Below are 19,947 nucleotides of genomic sequence, written 5' to 3' on the forward strand. Positions count from 1 at the left end.
TAGTGTAAGTGTACGTAATAGGAGAATACCATCAACATTTTTTACGGACACTCAGCAACTCCTATAGTGAGGTTTTCAGAGGAGTGAGTTATGAGAATAGCTAAGTAGCATCCAGCTTAAAATGAGAATGTAACATTTTTAGATCAAAAAGGCTGTAAAAGATCTGGAGCTTGGTGGCCCTGCCCGTGGCAAGAGGGTTGAGTCCTGAGGATCCTTGGGGTCCCTTCCAACCCAAGCCATTCTGTGATTATATGTTGTAACTATTTATAAAACCAAGCATAACTTTGAGAATATGGAAATACACAGTAGATATGCTTATTTTACATATTTGGGATAACTTCTTATATACGTAGGATGTTGATCTCTTATATCTATTGTTTCAGGATTGTCATCGGACTGGCTGTCTTAAAAACATAGCAGATCAGTCTTATTCCAAATTTAAAGTATCAAGAAACAGTTTTAAAAATTAATTTTACAGTGTAGTTTTAGGACTGATGCCGTTTATGGAAAGTCCAGAAACTCCGTTCAGAACAGACACATCATCTGCAGTGTTAATAAAATTTCATTAAGTCGTGATAATTTTTGGCACATCTACGGAACATTTTTGTAGCTGCAAGTGCAAATAAGTATTAAAATTCCTATATTCTTTGCTGGCATTACACCATGCACTCAGTCACCAGCCAGGTCTTAAAGTACTACAAAATGTTAACATAAAATGTGTGTATACTTGAACGAAAGTAAGGTAATTATATCTTGTAACATATGTGTATGCATTTTAGCATGTGGGGCAGAGAAGAAGAGATCATAAGTATTGCCTAATTTAATCCAAGCTCTGTCTGATTGGCTCATGGCTTTTGGCAGTATTGGCCAGGTAAAGTCTTTCGATTTTATTTTTCTCTTGGATGCTAGTCAGCATCTCTTCAGGTTTTTAGTGTTTAATTACCTTGTTTATGAAATAAACAAAAAGATCACAGTCACTTCGTATAGCTTAGAGAAAACCACGTATTTCCATGCTAGATTTAGTAATAGAATACAACAAATAAATAAAAGCTTTTTTTTTCTTTTTCAGGATATGTCAGCTCGAGGATCGTCTTCACAGCTTCCTAAACCTTTTGATCCTGAGCCAGTAGCTAAATATGGCACGTTGGATGTGACTTTTGACTATGACTCACAGGAACAGAAGCTTTTGGTGACAGTGACAGCTGTCACAGACATTCCCACATACAGCAGGACAGGTGGAAGCTCGTGGCAAGTACACCTAGTTCTTCTCCCCATAAAGAAACAGAGAGCGAAAACCAGCATCCAGCGGGGACCGTGCCCTGTCTTCACAGAGACATTCAAATTTAATCACGTTGAGTCTGAGATGATTGGGAATTACGCAGTGCGCTTTAGACTCTACAGTGTACGTCGCATGAAAAAGGAGAGGATTGTGGGAGAAAAGATTTTTCACTTAACAAAATTGAATCTTCAAGGGAAGATGTCAGTGCCAGTGATATTGGAACCTTCTTACAGTCTGTCTGTGAGTATCAAATGAAGCACAATAAGAATGTGGTGATATACGTTGTCCTGAATTTTGTAAGAATGGCATGTATATTTATAGCCGTCACATTCACTGGATTTTTTTTCAACATTCATCATACTGGCAGAAAGATAATTTCTTTAAAGCTTCTGTAAGTACGTTTACTTTCCACCTGCAAAAGCTGCCTGCATTTTTCTTTTTAATTACTTAGAATTTTCTAGTCTATAAATAGGCATGTGTATGTATGTATGAACACATTACATATATATACATGCAGAAGTATCATCTTTACCCTGTGACCCACAGACCTTCAAAAAAAAAAAAAAGCTAAAAAGCCAATATCCTCCATCTGTTGCAGTTAATTCTTGGTTTCAATATGTATTTTCATGGAAGAAATACAGAAAAGAGCAATTCTGAGAGTGTAAAACCGTTTTTAATAACTTCAGATTAGAACCTTGTAAATAATTGATTTCTGACTCAATCTGAAGTGAAAAATAGTGTGAAAAGTAGACCAAACTAGAAAGGATTTTTACTAGTTGGGGAAAAAAGCCTACCTACCTGATGAACAATTTTCCCCCTCAAAAAAATTTAACTATACTATTCTTAATAAAGCAAAGTAACTGTAATTAAGGGCAAACTTAAACACTGTCAAAAACCAGGAGTTTGGGCTGCATGTGCTATGTCCAAGCATTTAGTGGTGAGGGTGGCTGCCAATGGTACAGTAGATTCCAGATAAATCTTCTTTCTTCCCAAGGGAACTTCAGATTGCATCTCCTATTTTTCAGGAGATAAGATTTAAAGATTCATTTTAACAGTTTTTCCATCTCTATGGGCAGTATATCCCTTTTGATTTCTTGCAAATTTTAAAATAAGCTTTTGTCTAGAATGAGGTGTTTGTAATGTTCTGGTCAGGGCTTCTTAGACAAAGATTACATGAGTGTGTGTTGCCTAAGAGATTTCTGTGTTTTAAATAGACTTTGGGGAAAAAGAGATGATTTAGCAAGGGCATCTTTATTAACATGGTTGCCTGTTTGTTATTTTTTAACTAAAAGAGAAGGAGAAAGAAAGGAAAGCAAAAAGTATTTTCCCAGTTATGAACAAATGGAGTTCATTCTGCACTTTCCAAAAAAAGTTGAAGAAATTGGCATTTCTGTCAAAAACGAGTATTGCAAAAGACATTCAAAATAGAATGCTGTTTTATTTAGTGGCTAAAAGTAAGCTAATTAAAATCAACAACTGAGACCAAAACTCGCATCTGATAGAGTATCAACTAGCAATAAAATAGCATTTCTCTGATTTGCTAAGAGGTATGAATCATTCTGTTTCAAGGATGAAGTGTTTCGCTTCACTAGTGTGAACTTTGCTAATGCTGAGTTTGCCAGTTCTGTAGCTAGGGAAATTAATGCCCCATGAAACACATGCACTGAATACTCTGAAATTATTTGCTACGTTTGTTTTGTATGTGTTCCCAATAGGGCCATTTTTTTTTTTTCTTACCAAACTCAGAAAGAAAGAGGGTAATGCTTTTAATTGATATATCCCTCAAGTGCAGAGACAGGTTTTGGTGGGTATATCCATTTGTGCATAGGTTGTTCTTTATCACTTTCTTGAGCTTTTGTGGCATTGGGAGTGTAAACAAATTCCAGGAGGCATCACAGACAATGAGACTGGTTTTTATTTTCTGTGATGGTAAGGGTTTCTCTATCTTCTCTAATCTTTCCATTCTGGGGGAATGAACACAAATAAGGAATATTGGTAGGAAGTGAAATATTCTTCCAATTGGTTACTGTAGTGGTGTTTAGGCAAATTTCTCTTAGGCCATTGCTTGAAAGAAACCTTCATAGTCTTGATAGCTTGAATAGGGATCACAGCTTTTTTTTTTTTTTTTTTTTAAACTATGCAAATCAGCTTTTAAAACTGCAGAAATTAGTTCCTGTGTTCCCTATTATTGCTTTATTATTTGTCTGTTATTATTTGTAAGCTATGTAATGCTCATTCAGAGAACAGATCTACTGTTTTATTTTGCAACAGTGTAAAAATTTGTTTGTTTGTTTTTTAATGTTTTACTGGAAGCAGGGGACCATCCTCAGTCATTGTGTTCAAGCTGTTGTTATTACCAGCAGTCAGGTCAGCTTGATCACAGATTTGTGAATTTTCATCGGTAAACATCTGGGTGTTTCATTTCCAACCTGAATTTTTTTATGACTAACTTAAAATAATTTATTCTTATCCAGCATTGTCATTCAACTTAATTAGTTCTCAGGTGTTTACCTCTGGGTGCAGCTATACACTGTTTGCATTCTTTCTCAACTGTGCTTTTACTAGAATGGAGCAATGATTTTTGTGCCCTTCTAATTGTAAGCCAGGCAGCAATTACTTAATAGGAGAAGGTAAGTGTTGTTTCACCTTGGAGACGTTCAGGAATGTTTGTAATTATTAAATCCGTGATGAGGAACATTGTAAGTTCTGAATTTAAATTTATTTTGCTCAGTGGAAGAGTGTTGTTTTGTATTGAGAAATGTTCGTATTTGATAGCTTTTTATGAAATTAGAAATGGGCAAATGTCAGTTACCCTGTTTTTTTTTTCAACTGCTTCTCATTATACAGATTTTATATTAAACTGAGATTTCCTAATCCATTGAAACATCTAACTACTTGCTAACTACTACTACATGCTAACTACTTCTGCAGGAATGTATTTTATTTCTCTGTCTGTGCCTCATAATATATTAATGTATTTTTATTAGCTAATTGTCTGCCTTATGATTGTACAAGAAGAGTTCATATCCTGTGAAGTTTAGTACTTCTTTCAGTTTTACCCTAACACTATTCACAGGAGAATCTGAGTAAGGTGAGGCAGCGAGTTTAGTGCATTTGAAAAATAGTGGCATGTTCATGTGAGCTGGATGTGCTGCTTTCTCTGCTTATTGTTAAAATGCGGACAAGTACATGGCATGGTGAATATATATTTGTATGCTCCTTAAATAGATTTCAAAGCTCCACAAGACTTCAAATTTACAAATATATTTACAAATCTTCTTACCCAAGATTTCAGCCTGTTCGTCAACTTCTAACATTGCATATAACATCTTGTATTAGCAGCTTTTGCATAGTCATTCACTGAGTTGTTCTTGTACCATGAAAAGGTATGTTTCCATTTAATAGTTCCTCTTGAAAAACTCCTTTCTTCCTCTGCGTTGTTTCCATTGCATTTATTCTATTCCTTTTCTGCTTCTATAGTTCTAACTCTTCCATCATGTTCCACAAGACCACTTTAGTGTATGTTTGCTACAGTTCTCCCACGTAACCAGGGAATTCCTCTTCACACACTATTTTCAGCTCTCATCACACACTGACTGAAATATCTCAGGCTTTCTTCCACATTCAGTATACAGGCAAGAAGCAACAGAACCAAAATGAGCTAGACAGAGTGTATATGTTGCTGTTACCTGAAACTCCATGATCCTTTTGGATTTAATAGAAATTGGCCATCAAAGGTAACTTATCAGTGTTACCGTTACTTTGCCTGAGTATAGTTTGCTTAGGAAGACCTGATGCTTTCAGAGAAATTCTACATTTAACTTAATGTAGTCAAATTTTTGTTCGTTTGTATTGGAGTTCTGAATCCATTGCAATACGGTTTGTTTTTCTTCAAGAAGTCCCTGTGGAATTATTCTCAGTTGCACTTTGTTCTTCTTACTCAAGGAAATTTTCTTGAGAGTGAAGCACAGCCTCTACTGTGATGTGATAAAAAAAAAATCTTAATTGCATTTTACTGAGGAAAATCCATTTGGAAATGATCAAAAAACCAATGTAGTCCTTGTCATCATCTCACAGGTTTCTTTTCTGATGTAGAATGAAAACTAACAATGGTGTGTTTTATTTTTTTTATTTTTTTTGGAAGTACAGTTTAGAAGATAAAAATGCTAAGCAAATCTAGTAATCTTTTATCTTGCGTTGTCAATAACAATATGTGGAGAATTAAATTTAACTTTCTTTCCAAAGAAAGTTTTAATATACTGAACTCCTAAATGTGACCCTTACGTCGAGGAATGAATGGCATGAGCAATCATTTGTGCATTAAGGATTATTTTTGTGTATCTTCTCTATAAATAACCAGATTGTCTGAGAAATATTTTAATTACATTTTTGAACAATATAAATGTTTCTTCATGCAACATATAGAAATACTTTTAGCATTGAGAATGGTGGTTAATCGTTTAATTTGCTTGTTTGTGTTAACCATCTCATGTACACTTCCTTATGTGTTGTGCTTAAGGAATTTTTTTCTACGTTGCTCTTTGTGTGGCACATCTTTACTATTCTTTCTAATGGATGTTTATCATTTCATAAACTGATGAAAAAGAACTTTCAGAAGGCCATATTTTTCTTGGGAATTCTTGGCCACCGTAGAGTTGAACTGACAGGTTTTGTTTAAATCCAGTATTTTCGTCCTTTGCTGCTATATGCTTATAGTATGATCTATTCAGGTTTTAATTTGAAGGCTAAATATTAAAGTTTGTGTGCAATAGTTGTATTTTACTAAACTGTAGCTACCATTTTGATACTTTAAATCACTTAGTGAAAAGATAATTAAGACTCATCTAGGAAAGAGATGATTTTTTAATAGTGTTTTATTTATATTTGTATATGTTCCCTTTCAATATTTAAAGGAAGCTTATAAACAAGAGGGAAACTAGCTTCTTATATGGCCTGATAGTATTAGGACAAGGGGGTTCATTTTGAAACCAAAAGAAGAGAGATTTAGATTAGGTATTAGGAGAAAAATTTTCACTTAGAGTGCAGTGAAGCAGTGGCACAGCTGCCCAGAGAAGCTGTGGGTGCTCCATCCCTGGAAGTATTCAAGACCAGGTTGGATGGGGCCTTGCGTAGCCTGAGCTGGGGGGAGAAGCTCTGACCATGGCACGGGGTTGGGATCTCTAAGGTCCCTTCCAACCCAAACCATTCTTTGATAATGATTTTATTATTCAATTAGAATTCTACAAAAAAGGATTGGTTCCAATGTCATGGTGCATAAATGCTTCCATTTAGCTTTTAAACATTATGTCCATTGAAGGAAGACTTAATTAAGCATCAAACACATTGTTATGAGGGGAATAATTGTCAGAGTTCATTTGAATAAGTGGTGTAAAACATGGAAGATCAAAACTTCTTCTTTTACGCAATAAGTCTGCACTTTTTTGAAGGATGTTATGATTGGAAAGTGGTGCTCATGTCGATGCAGCTGGAGGAGAGCTTGACAATATTTGGCAAATGAAGAAGTCTCCCCAGTGTGGGGTTGGTTATGCAGCATTTCAAAGCAGTGTGCTAAGTAAGGACTCTCCAATCAGCAGCTGTTATCTTGTCAGTGCAGTTATTGCCTCAACTGTTTGTGCCCATTGTGTGGTGTACTCACAGCACTGCACCTGTCACCTGAGTCTCCTTCTGCTTGAGTCTTCTGGATCTGGTGAGAAACACAAAAATTAAATAGAATCTGGTCAGTTTATACAGGCCTACCACTACAGGAGTTCACTGGTCATGTTTAAAAATGAATTCGCTTTCCAAATCCGTGCTGTTTGCATTTCCTGATTGTTTTGTTAGTACATCTAACCATTCATGACAATTTGTGGCATGTCATTAGTCTATTCATCCAAGAAGCTCTTGACTAGACATGGAGACTATGAAGCCATTTGAGTCCTCTACAGAATAAGGTACATTTCCATGACTCTGAATGTAGGATATTTGGGGAATTCTTTGAATTTCAACTATATGTCCAAGTTCTCAATGGGTCACATTTCCAGAACAAAGAGTGTTCCTCATGTCTGTGTCTTAACATATGTGCACTGTATAAAATAACAGTTTAAAAATTTTATCCTTTGCCTTTAATCTGTGAGTTGCTAGAGAAAACTTATTTGCTTAGGTGGATTCACACAGTCTTTGATGTTTGCTTCAGCAAATAATCAAAACTATGTTTCAGACAGAGTATTTCTATTTTTAATGTTGTGATAATACTTCTCAGTTTGTAAAATGTCCCAGGCTGTGAATGACCATTCTGTATTAAAGTAAACCATTTGAACAATACTCAGTTACCTCACATAGCCAATCTGTTGGTGACAAATGTATTACTTGAAACTATAGGTTAGTTTTGGTCACTATGTTTTATTTATCTATGTAAGGAGAGAATACTCCTAGAATAAATTGATACATAAAGCTACAAAGAGTGTGAATTCGATCAGGTGTCTGTGAAATTCTGAGACTCTCATTCTCTGTGCCATAAGCATGATTTTTCAACCCTGATCATAGTTTAAGAGAGTAAGCAAAATAAAATTGAAAAGCATATTATAAAATTTCCTAGACGTAGTTTTGTAGGAGTTATAAGAAAATACTATCAAGGTTATCACTAACACGAAATTTCATCTGTTGGAGACTACAAGCTGCTCCTTAAATCTTCCTTAGTTATTTCAGTGGAGGTAAATTCTTTAACTTTGAAGCCCAAGAGAACTTTGTTTCCTTTTATCATACAGAGCTTCCCAACTATTTTATTTTCTCATTCTTTGTATTTTCTTGCTTGTCTGTATTCATATGTACAAAAATGTGTTCTTTTAATACTGTCTTTCAAGGGAAAAGGGGAAAACACAGAAGCCGTTACTGTTTGCAGCCTTGAGCACCTTTCAGCAAAAGCATGTGTGCTGTTTTCTTCCACTGAATTTCCATTAGGGGAAACACTGATCAGAGTCTGCACAAACATATCTTTACCTACCCTGCAAATTCATAAGTGAAATGCTTGTGAAACTTCTAAAGTTAGTTTTTGGTTTATTTGCTAAATGATTCTTTTCCAGAGCGTTGCAGTGTAACATAAGTGTTCTGAGTTAGCATTCTTCATTTTGGACTTAATCTCCAGATAATTGCTTTGAGGAATATATTGGGGCTGCCTGTATTTGGTGTCGGATAAAGATCCCTTGCAAAAGACACCCGATGAACAGAAATCTTTTTTTGTCCTTATATTAGCTTCTTGTCAGGTGTAGCCCTCAGTGCCTGGCCTTGAGTTGCATCTTTCATGATACAGTTTGTCTTTCTTTTGTGCTCAGTCTGCTGTCAGCTGGTCCCTGGAGAACCTAGCTTGTCTTCAGTTCTCACCTTTCTTTGTAGCTGCTATGATAGCTCTAAGAACTGGAGCAGATCCCTTCCAACTGCAGGCGCCCAGTGATCCTCATATCCTGAGATTAAACATGACCTGAATAAATCAAAAGGGTGCCTCTAGCAGTCATAATTAGAGCTGGGTGAGCTACTAAAAGCAAATAATTTAATTGACAAATGCATCCTAAGCATGTGTTTTATGTTATAGATTTGGTCATTGTGAAAAGCAGTTGCATGACAGATTGCATGTGCAATCAAATACTAGTCCATAGATTGACTATTCATAATTTATACTTACTGTTTGATCACTGTATCTTTTTCTCAATTTGGAAGAGTGTAATCAAGAGGAAAAAGAAGGGAGAAATCAAACTATTAGCCACTACTCTCTCCCCAGTGAACATATTCTATGGAATACCTTAAAAGATGAACATGCTTAGGAGGCTTTCTAAGCAAGGTGGCAGAGCTGGGTAATGAGCCTAGGTGCTCTGAAAATGGTTTTGGAGCTGTAAATGTAGCTCTGTCTGCACAGAGTATGTATGGCCATCTAAGAGCTCTGTGGTCTCAGGAGCTGTCTGACAATAACATCTCTGTTGTCACATGTTTGACAGGGAGTAAAGAGAGGAGATGGTGTGGGTCTGGGCGGGAGTTGTTAGCATACCTTCATCAGGAGTGCAGGTATAATGACTGCATTTTGTGTCAGGTATTCTGAACTAAGCTGCTAACACAAGCTAACGGCTTTTAGTACTTCTTTATGTCTCATGTCTCAGTTAAGAAAACAGAATTGAATTTCTTTCCCTCTCTTATGGCTGTATAAACAGCAAACAGACTTTTGCAATGCAAAACAGAACGTTTTTGTAAATGCCGTAAATCCCATTGTACGTTTATTTTGAATTCTTTCTGCTGCTCAGGCGTGCTGTGCAAATTTCAGGCCCGTTAAGTCTGTGGAGCAACTAGGTGCGTTTTCACAATATGGCAAGGAAACCAAAGCTGTAATTTAAAATGCAAACAATCAAGTCATAGTAAACTTAAAATACCTGCAGACAGTTACTATTTTGTTCTGCGGAGTTTAAAAAACTTTCAGATGAAAAGCACTGCTAGCAAATTCTCATGAAATACAAAAAGCAACAGAAATGCCATGGTGACATTGTTTGAAGTCTTTCAGGAAAGTGGAATTCTGTTTTGCCATTACTAAGAATTTTACTTTGTCATTTTCATCATCGTGTATCTATGCTTTGTAACTTTGTAGTTTCTGAGGTAAATTAAAGCTGTATATAAGAAGGTAAGGATTCCATTTCTTGCTGTCCTGGTTTCAGATGGGTCAGAGCTGATTTGCTTTGTCGGAACAATGCATGTCCAGTATGATGCTGTGTTTTGGCTTTAGCAGAAAGGCAGTGTTGTCAAAACACCAATGTTTTCATAAATAGTTTTTATCTCAACCTATGAGTTGTACTTTTTTTTTTTTTTTTTCCAGTTCTATCTCACTGGAGGTTGAATGATTGAAGAGCTGTGCATCCAGCTGCTTGCTGGGTAAAACCACACTTGTCTGTGGTGTTTGAAGGACTGTCTTTTCCAGTTGATCTTCCAATGCTTCACTTAGGGATAAACAACTTGTTATATAAAATTATACATGCATGTAAAGCTTTTGATAAGTGAATTTTATCAGTTTAGATACTATTTTTAACGACATGAACAATAGCTTGATAATTTTTTTAAATCCATATTTGATTTTCTAAAATCCATATTTGATGTGAAGAGTACCGTAATGTTGAGTGTATTTCCTGCTAAAGTCTTTCCAATTGGAATTTGTGAATAGGGCATCTTGGTAATTTTTAAGCACACCATTTCACCCGAAATCAGTATGAACTGTTTACTAAAACAAAGCTATGTATTGGAAATATTATCAGAGTATTTAGTGTCATGTTAGTGATTCAGTTGACTTAGATATCAATACTGTAAAGTGTTTAAGTACATGAATAAAAATACACATCATACCTAATTGGAACCTGTTTCAAGGTAACAGCTGAGCAAAAAAAAAAACCAAAAACAACACAGCAAAACAACCCAACAGATAAATGCCTGTCATAAATCATTCCTAAGCTTGAGTCTGTGAGAAGGATGACACTGTTTCTTTCCAAATTCCTGTTATTAGTTTAAAGCAAAATACTAATAAATTATGTGTTTTCTTATTTGGACTCTATAGGACTGACCACTATAATACAAACTGAAGTTTTTTCCCTAATGTGTTGTGAGGGTAGGTAACTTTGTATGATTTCAAAAAGCATTGGATTTCTTTAAAATAAATAAATAAAGTGTTTGTACTAGGTTATGCAGAGGTTGACAGGCACTCAAAGTCAAGTGTTCTTAGAAACTGTTGGCGCTTCAAAATGACGATGGAATACAGTACAGGAAGAAACCTAAAAAAAACCCCGCATCAACCCTTGCTATTTCCTTTAATTATTTAATTCTTCCTTTAATAATAATTTTGCAATGTCTTTACTAAACCTTATCATTGGCATTACTATTAATAATCTTATTTCAAGAATATTTAATAGTGTTATATCAACTATGTGATTCTTGAGTTCTACCTTTAAAAGTAAAAACTTGATACATAGGTATTACTGTCCAGAAAGAGTATTGGTCATTTATTTTAAGGAACTGTTTTGTTACAGTTTTTGTATTTTTAAGGACTTCCAGTTTTTATGTATATCCATCCTCACAACTCTTCCATGAGCTAGGGGAAATAGAATCACTGTCATATAAGGATTGGGGAATTGAGGCCCACTTTGCCAAGAGGTATCAAAGCATCCTCTATAGTATGCAAGTGAGTTTTGAATACTAGAATCCAAAATTAAAATGCTCCTTTTTTTTTTTTTTTTTTTTTTTTTTTTTAAGTCATTTTTCCCAGGAAAGATCCCAATACTTTTTGAAAAGTATTTTAGATTTGAAACATGCTTTAATAAAGTGCCTAGTGCTTAAGTCGGTCATGAAGCATGTGGAGCCTCCAGTTTTGGTTTTGTGATTTCAGATTTCAGAGATGTTCTCTCTGATTCTCATAGCAGATACAGATGACGGGCTCCATGCTGATTGCTGATCTGGAGTCTGTGCGGTGCTCAGGCTCTCATTGCCTTCTCAGGGAGCTTTTGCACTGAAGCTGACCAAGAGTGTCAGCATTCGGCTGGTGATTACGAGGTGTGAATGCTTTTGTCTAAAATGTTGGAGGCATGAATTCAGTTCCTGCTTTGCCTAGTTAGGATTGAAATTTCTCTAACCTCTGAGTTGTATTGCTATAGAAATAGAAGAAAGTAATGTGCAAAGAAGTTATTTAGAAGATTAGTGGTATAACACTCACATTTAAAATTTGACAAGTAACATGCTGTGAATCAGATTTTTTGTTGCTTGAAGGATTGTCAGCAAGGTTTCATCTTTCCTGTGTATAGTTTGGAAAGCAAGAGACTCAAATGTTCTTGTTTTGCATGCCTAGAGAGGCATGATTTTAACCTGTCCAATGAGAGAAATGAATTTCTGACTGTCCTCAGAGCACGATCCCGTTGTTCTTTGTGATCAGCTTCATTTGGCTTAAAAGAATTTGTAAGTAGAAATTCAGAATATACAAAAGTAACAGTAGGATATGAATATGTAAGTAACAAGTACTCTCTTTCAATAAAATTATGTTGAAGGAAGACAAATGAATTCTTTTTACATATCTTATCATTGTTGCATAGGTTTCTCTTTGTTGTGAGAGAGTGCAAAGATTACTAGAAAATACATCTTAGAGGTTCAGATTTTGCATCATGTATGGCGTGTGTTTTGTTCTGTTGGCTCTAATGAAAAAAGTGTTATTTTTAATTACTGACTCTTGTACACTAGGAACGTATGAAATAGAAATACCATTTTATGGGAATGCTTTATCAGGTATTTATTAACAAGTGATTTATTTATTTATTTATTTTGGATAAAATGTGCAAATCAGGGAGAATATTTTGGAGTAATTATGGTTTTGTAGAATATAGTATGTATTACCCCTACAATGCGGTGAAAAGCAATGATTCTTGTAATTGTTGGTCAAATAAAATCAGCTCAGCTTTGACAGTAAGTACTGTCCTGCAGTGTACATGTTACAAAACTGAAGGTGAAAAATTGTTCTTCACTGTAGTAAGACTGAACTTTGAACCAAATATTTGGAAGAGACTTTACCTAAAGTTTTTTGTTTGTTTATATTTACTGCTAATAGAATCCATTTGCTATGGCTACATTGAGGAAAATAGGTTAGAATTTTAGCACTGATGTTTTGGAAAGAACATCAAGATGCATTTCAGCCCTTTGTACTGTGACAAGATCATCCATACCTTGTCATTTCATCTAAGTTCTTCAGGTTCTGCAGTGAAGTTTTTTTTACATTTCTTAGTAGCCTATTTTGATATTTCAATGACCTTAAAAGGCATTTTCCTATTATGAAACCTTAGTCTATTTTTCCCTCGTATCAGACTACATGCAGTGTTTATAGTGAAAGAGAGGGAAGAATTACGAAAATCAATTTATATAGATAGATTATTTCAAACAAGTGGACACTTTGTCTCAATATTACATTTCTCACAGTGAAACTACACTATCAAAGTGAAATAAACATAAGTTAAAGCTGGATCAAGTGCAGATTTATACACATTAAAGCAGCCTGGCAGTACTGTAATGTCACAATATGAAAGCAAAGTATCTATTCATGTTGTACCTGTTAGAAATTGCAGCATTAACATTTTGTAATTTGGCACTTGATCTTGAAACTTATATTTTGAATAGGTGAAAATACAACTTCCTTTCTTGATGTGTTAGTGCTCTTCTCGTATTTTGTCTATGTAAACAGGAAAAACAAACCTAAAACCAAACTGAATTTGGAGGAGACTGTTATATATTTTTAAGTCCCAGTGCAGCTTGTGGACTTCCACAAAATCAGGTTAGTTACCTGATATTGGCTGATATTGATATCACAGAATACCTTGCTTAAAACAATGAAGGGCTTTCCACAGTTTTCCACAGTTTTACTTCCATAGAGAGTCTTTCCATTGCTTTCAAAGAAACTCTTAACAAAATATGATCTCACCTTCTTCGTCTCATTACCTCACATCTTTTAGCTATTTGCCCCCCAATTCTGCTTTCTCCCTTATTACAGACACAGAAAATAGACATTTGATATATGTTGTTTAACCTTGTTTTGACGCAATAACGTTTTCCACTCTACTTCACATCTCACTATTTCATTTTTCTACTTCTCTCATTTTCTTTTACGTTAGAATTTTCTAGTTCAAAACTGAAAAAATGTTTAATTCATTGTGAAATAAAAGGTTTCGAGTTTTTTGTGCATGTCTGTGAAATGGTAAAAGAAACAATTTGTTTAGTTTTTTTCTGCAGTGATTTTTTTCAGTTGTGTTTAATTTTCAAGTCTTTGAGCATGTGGAAGGAAAGATATTAATAAATTAATTACATCCTGGTGATAGAACAGTATTCTTTATGTTTGAAACCTTCCTCCTGATTGAAAATAAAAGGCAAAATATTTTGTTTTAGAAAATACTGTAGAAGAGCATTTAAGTTAGAGCCTTTCTCTAGTTTTTCATCAAGGCTATATCTACACATTATTTCTGCTCTGCAGTTCTAAGGTACAGCTGTTTAGTTGCATTTCCCCCCAGTTACAGATCCAAAACATCAGCTAAATTTCCATAATCTCTCTATTCAGCCATTGACATCTTTTTCTCCGGCCTTGGCAAGTGCATTCTTGTAATACTCTCAGCCAGTCAGGATTCTGCTGTGAAGTATAATATTTAAAGTATAATATGCCTCATCCTTATGTAATTTTGGAATATCACACTTAATTTTTCAATTGTTTCCTCTTTTCTCTGCTATATTGCACAGAAGCTACTTGTCTTCCCATTCAAAGTACTTCAGGACTTATTCCCATTCAATCGTGTCTCATTTAGTATTATCTGTTACTAGAATTTTATTCTGATTGTAACCTGTTCTACTGTAATCAGTTTCACTATGCATAAGCTTGGTTAAACTGATCCCTTTTGGCTGAGGAGCAGTAGCGCATTGCTATCAGTACAGATAAGTCACGTCCAGGGAAATGTGCTATCATCTCCTTGGTACAGATATCACAGCCCTTGGAGGGTTTGGGTGGGAGTGTTTGCACAGCTGCTTGCCTCGTGTTATGTCTTCTTTGTGGGCTTACAGCGCGATTGCAATCAGATTAGACAACAAAGCTTTGAACAGTCTCAGTCTGACTGTGTTTAAATTCATGGCCCCAAAAATAGTATGACTAAGCACCATAGGTACAACGTGTTAAAGTTTTTGAAGACTAGATGTAAATAATAACTGCAGTGACAAGCTGAGATTTTCAATTGTGTGTGCAGTAAATACTGACTGTCGGATCAAGAGATCGTTCTTTTCAACTTTCCATTTCGTTGCTCCTGTTGAAGTTCAGAATCAAAAGTTTCCTGTTTTGAGGCTGCTGTGAACAAGAGAATAAAGCATAATTAATAAATCCATAATTATTTTTAATCAATTTTGAATGTATAACCCATTTTAAATTTATTCTCAGAATTGAATAAAGAACTCTGAGAAAAATAATCAAAGATTTTAAATCGGAGTTTGCAGTTTGGAGGATGGAAGTCAGCCAATTTTCTCCAGGTCCTTCTTTAGTTGTAAGAATGTACTTGCTAACACCACTGGATGTTTAGAGACGAGGGGCTGGATTGCTACTAGAAGTTTCTATCAAATTTCTTGGATGTGTTCTGTAGAGAAAACCTAGTTAAAATGTCACTGTGAAGGATATTTTAGGTAGATCACTTATTTTCAACCCTTTTATAATTAGAGTTTCTGAATGAATTTGGATTTTTATGTTGAATTAAGTTACTTGCTTTTAAAGTTAACTTTTATCTTGATGAGAATGGGTGCTATTTAGATTACAGGACTGATCTTATGCTCATGTCAGCTGTTGCTGGAAATGCTAGAGACATTTGGAATCAGGAATAATAAGCTTCACAAAATCATCATGACTCTTTGAAAGAGTTCTGCCAGATTCCCAAATGAGTCAAGCCATATTTGAAAAATCTGTGGATTAATTTGTATGTCTTTTTTTTTTTTTCACCCTCTGATAATCATAAATGGATGTTCCAATAATTCAAAGTTCTGTTCTTAGCTGTCAACAGAGGTACAACAGAGGTACGATGTGCCTGTGCAAGAAATCAGGAAATGAAAGTAGAAAAAACTGTTGTGATAGCATGGCAACTTACAGAAAGTTCTGTTTGGTTGATTTTTATTTATTTTTTTTTTTTTAAAGGAGGGGTTAAAATGATAAAAGTGAATATTAGAAACTCCAGTCAAAGATTTAAAATAAGAAGAATGTATGTGTGAGAGATATGAATTTTCTTGGAGCTTGCATGGTAGAAATTAACGCATCATTGCTGACTGTTGGGGTAACGTTCTTCCTTTGCCACTCAGGACAAAGGTTCTGTTACTATTCTGTAACTCTGGATCAATTAAATTCCTTGTAAGCTAGCTAATTTATTCTAGAGAGAGTGCATTTTTCTATTTGCATGTATTCTGTTATTTTACAAGTCAGAAATTCTCGGTCTAGAGAATAACATTTACAAGGAGTGAACAAGAATTCCCTGCATTTTAACTTCAAAATTCCACTACTGTTTCCCATTCTTTTGAAGTAAAGGAAGGCTGCAACGTTTACGGTCTCCAAGAAGCTAACTAATGATATTACGTCTTATCAATTGAAATAAATAGGGACCATGAAGACTGCTTTTCATCTTCTACAATTATTTCTCCTGAATGATGAAGCAATGGAAACACAAAATTAAGAATTATTTTAATTCCAGACTACTTCAAGTTTTTGTTACCTCCAACATGTGTGAACTGATAGTATATTAAATATGTTTCTTCTTGGGTGATTGAATGGAACTTCTGTTATGTCAGTGAGCTTCTCTTCTAGTTTCTAATGTGTTACTCTAAAAATTATCTTCCTAATAACAGTAGAATTCATAGAACTTCTTGTGTGTTTTGTAGGGTTGTGACTCTCAAATGAGCATGTCAGAAGTATCCTGCAGTGAAAGTACCTCCTCTTGTCAGTCTCTGGTGCATGGCTCAGCTCCAGAAATCCTCATTGGCCTCCTTTACAATGCTACAACTGGAAGATTATCAGCAGAAGTGATAAAAGGCAGCCACTTCAAAAACTTGGCAGCAAACAGACCACCCAGTGAGTGAAAATCGTTTTTCATCCTAATGCTTCTGTACTGGTGGGGCTCTTAGTAGTGAGGACTTCAATGCTATCATTTAGTCTTCTCCAATCAAAATGAAATAGAGCAATCATCAACTAATCTGTTTCATGTTTTATATTTCTAGTCAGTTGGGAAATAGCAAAACTCTAAAATTCAAAATATTAATTGTACGTTGACAAGCCTGCTTTAATTTTTCATGATGACTGACTAATAAATTACCTTTATCATACTAATTAATTGCTAAATTACTAATGCCTCACATCACAGGCCAAGAATAAAAAGTTAGTGTTTAAAGAGAAAGTACATGCCAGTTGATATTAATATAAACACTATGAACAGTTATTGCTCTTCCTAGAGGGTTTGATACTGCAGCCTTTGATTGCTTATGTGCCTACATATATGTGGTAGAAATGTATTTGATTTAGGAATGTCAGCAAAAACAATGTAGAAGCAAATTGAGACCTTTGGCATATATACTGTGCAGAAGGAAGATTTATAATCAGCATTTGTTCAAAAATATGTTTGTCTGAAATATCTGTGAGCTTTCTATAGTCTAAATTGAGCCAGATGGGATGTCACACGCAGAATATTTTTTACTGACTCTAATTCTTTGATAAAGCTTGAGAAAGCTCAGTAACAAACTTTTAAAATTGCTTTGTAGATGTCGAGTCTGATTTACATTAGTTGTAGCCAGACTTACTTACCTGTTCCTCTTGGTTTGGTCTTGAGGCTCAGGTTTTAGCCTGTCTTTCTGTTTCCTAATCTTCAGATTTGTGTGGCACTATTAGATTATCCAGCAGGCTGCCAACGTTTTGTAAGTGGTTTTCACATCTCACTTTGCCTTCGGAGTTTAGGAAATAAGCCAAACAAGTTGAGACTGATGCTGTCGTCTTTCTTTCTTGACCCACATTTTATTTCAATCATTAATTACATTTGGCTCAGCTGTATTCTGTTTTGCTCTCTGTATATTTTTCATGCTGACTTAGCCAGCCTTCATTAACATTGCCAGAGAAGGAAAGCCAGAGATGATTCTCAAATACTTTTTTATAACTAGGTAGTTTCCCCAGAATCACCTATTTGCAGACAAAGAGAGAAATAGATGGGAAAACCCAAGAAGAGCCAAGGACAATGGAATCTCTCTAGGGAGAGCCACGTTTTTCCATTTGGAATATGCAAATTAGTTGGGAGTGGAGAGTCTGTACTTGTTTTGAAGACAGACAGGTTAATTCTCTGGTAAGATAATTCGCAAAGTGTGTGCTTGTGCTAACAATTATGCACACAACTAGGATCAAAATTTTTGGTTTCAGATTGCATAGAACATGACACACAGCCCTGCATGTTCTGTCTTACCCTTTTTGGAGGAAAGATTTCTTGATGACAAAAGTTTCCAAATAACTACTCTTGCATGTTATCTTTTGTCATCCCCTCTGCAAGGTAGGAGGAGGTTTTCATATTCATAAGTCGTCTTGTTTTCACAAATGTGGGTTTGGAGTTTTATTTCTAGACAGCTGGAAGGTAGTACACCCTTTAGGTCTGGCAAGACAGTGCAGAATATTGTGGAATTCAAATTTCTCCCATGGATTGTTTTGTGCATCCCCACAAAGTGAAAACTCCTTGTAAATTCCTGGAAGCAGGTGCATGTTTGTCATTGGCTATGCACCAGCCTCTCATAATTTCCACAAAAGACGCATAAGGTTGTTGATGAAATACTCTGACCTCATTTTTTCTTGAATCATCAGTGGTCTGGAATCTTTAGGAGTGCTGCAAATCATGTGCACGGGTCAGTTTTTGTTTAGGTCATGAGAAACTGCAATAGGAGGGGTAGCAATTATTCTTTCCCTCAAATAATCGTTTTGATATTCTAGAGTTCATTAACTTATTTATTTTTTTGTGAAATGCTTCTGCAGCAAGTAGGATTGAGTCCTACATTTCTGGTTCTTGGTAGTCTATATTCCTCTGTGGCATGTTTCTTATTTAGTGTTTCATTTAGCAATTAAGTACGAGTAAATAGGCCAAATCCTGTAAGCAGTCCAAGCATGTTAGAATGTGTCTTGGTTTCTCTTGTTGACAGTGTATATTTTGTCTGAGAAAAGACTGTTTCCCAGTATATCCCAGTATCTCTTAAATCTTGAAACAAGGTATGAATTTTTGCACCTTAAATGCACGTGTGTATATGCACACGAAATCCATAGACATGAGTTTTAACAAGTGAGATCTGTACATTTTGTATAGAGAGAACCATATACGAAATTCAGATTTAAGCCTCCCTCAGCTTTTTCTAAAGCGTGGATTACAGTCATTCTTATGCCCAACTCCATCACCACTCAAGAAGTAAAGTATTACAGTCATGTAGCCATAACTGTAACATCTAAGAGCAGTAGAATCTTATTTTTTAGTACAGTGATATTTTGCTTTATTGCTTTTCATGTAAGAATTATAACCACTGTGTGCAGTTTTTCTAATATGCTGGAGTTTGCATGAAAAAGCATAAGGGTTGATAAAATGGATAGTGTTCTTTACCTAGTCTTCTATAACTTAATCATTTTCATGATTCTTTCTGTGTTCTGTGTGCTTTAGAACCCAGTAGCTATAACTGCTAAGACAATCCATTATACAGTGTAATTTCTGTTCAAGATTACACAAAAACTGCACAAAAGTATCATTTCATGAAATTTTACCCAACAATCCTTTTGTTCAATCCTTTTTCTGATCTATGCTGCTAAGATTTTGTGTTCTTCCAGTCCTGTGAATAGTGTTTCCTCTTAAACTTTAACCTTAGATCCTCTCTCACCCAGCTATTGACATCTGGTCATTATTTCTTTTACTGCTTTCCACCCCCTGTTGTCAGATGGACTGTTCTGTTGTCTAAAACACTTGATAGGTGGACAGGTTTATATAATTCGAGGTGAGTTCCTGTAGAATCTAATTGGATGTTGTCTTTTTCATGCAAAGAAAACTTGCCAGCAGTAAAGCTATCCACAGCTGCCTATCATACTGGTTTATAAATGTGTATACTTA

At 35.2% G+C, this 19,947-nt stretch overlaps 1 protein-coding gene across 1 annotated transcript in view; it reads left to right on the forward strand.

Annotated features, from left to right (window-relative positions):
* Positions 1-19,947, forward strand: part of SYT14 (synaptotagmin 14) — a 65,524-nt gene that overhangs the window by 44,116 nt on the left and 1,461 nt on the right. Inside the window, exons 5-7 of the mRNA XM_042820979.1 lie at positions 1,070-1,519; positions 16,718-16,907; positions 19,778-19,834. Coding sequence (XP_042676913.1) covers positions 1,070-1,519; positions 16,718-16,907; positions 19,778-19,834 — 697 coding nt within the window. The remainder of the gene's footprint in view (positions 1-1,069; positions 1,520-16,717; positions 16,908-19,777; positions 19,835-19,947) is intronic.

The sequence above is a fragment of the Centrocercus urophasianus genome, unplaced genomic scaffold, assembly GCF_019232065.1.
Source record: "Centrocercus urophasianus isolate 14NV4802_14NV808 unplaced genomic scaffold, USGS_Curo_1.0 seq_10, whole genome shotgun sequence".
In the NCBI taxonomy this organism is placed as follows: domain Eukaryota; kingdom Metazoa; phylum Chordata; class Aves; order Galliformes; family Phasianidae; genus Centrocercus; species Centrocercus urophasianus.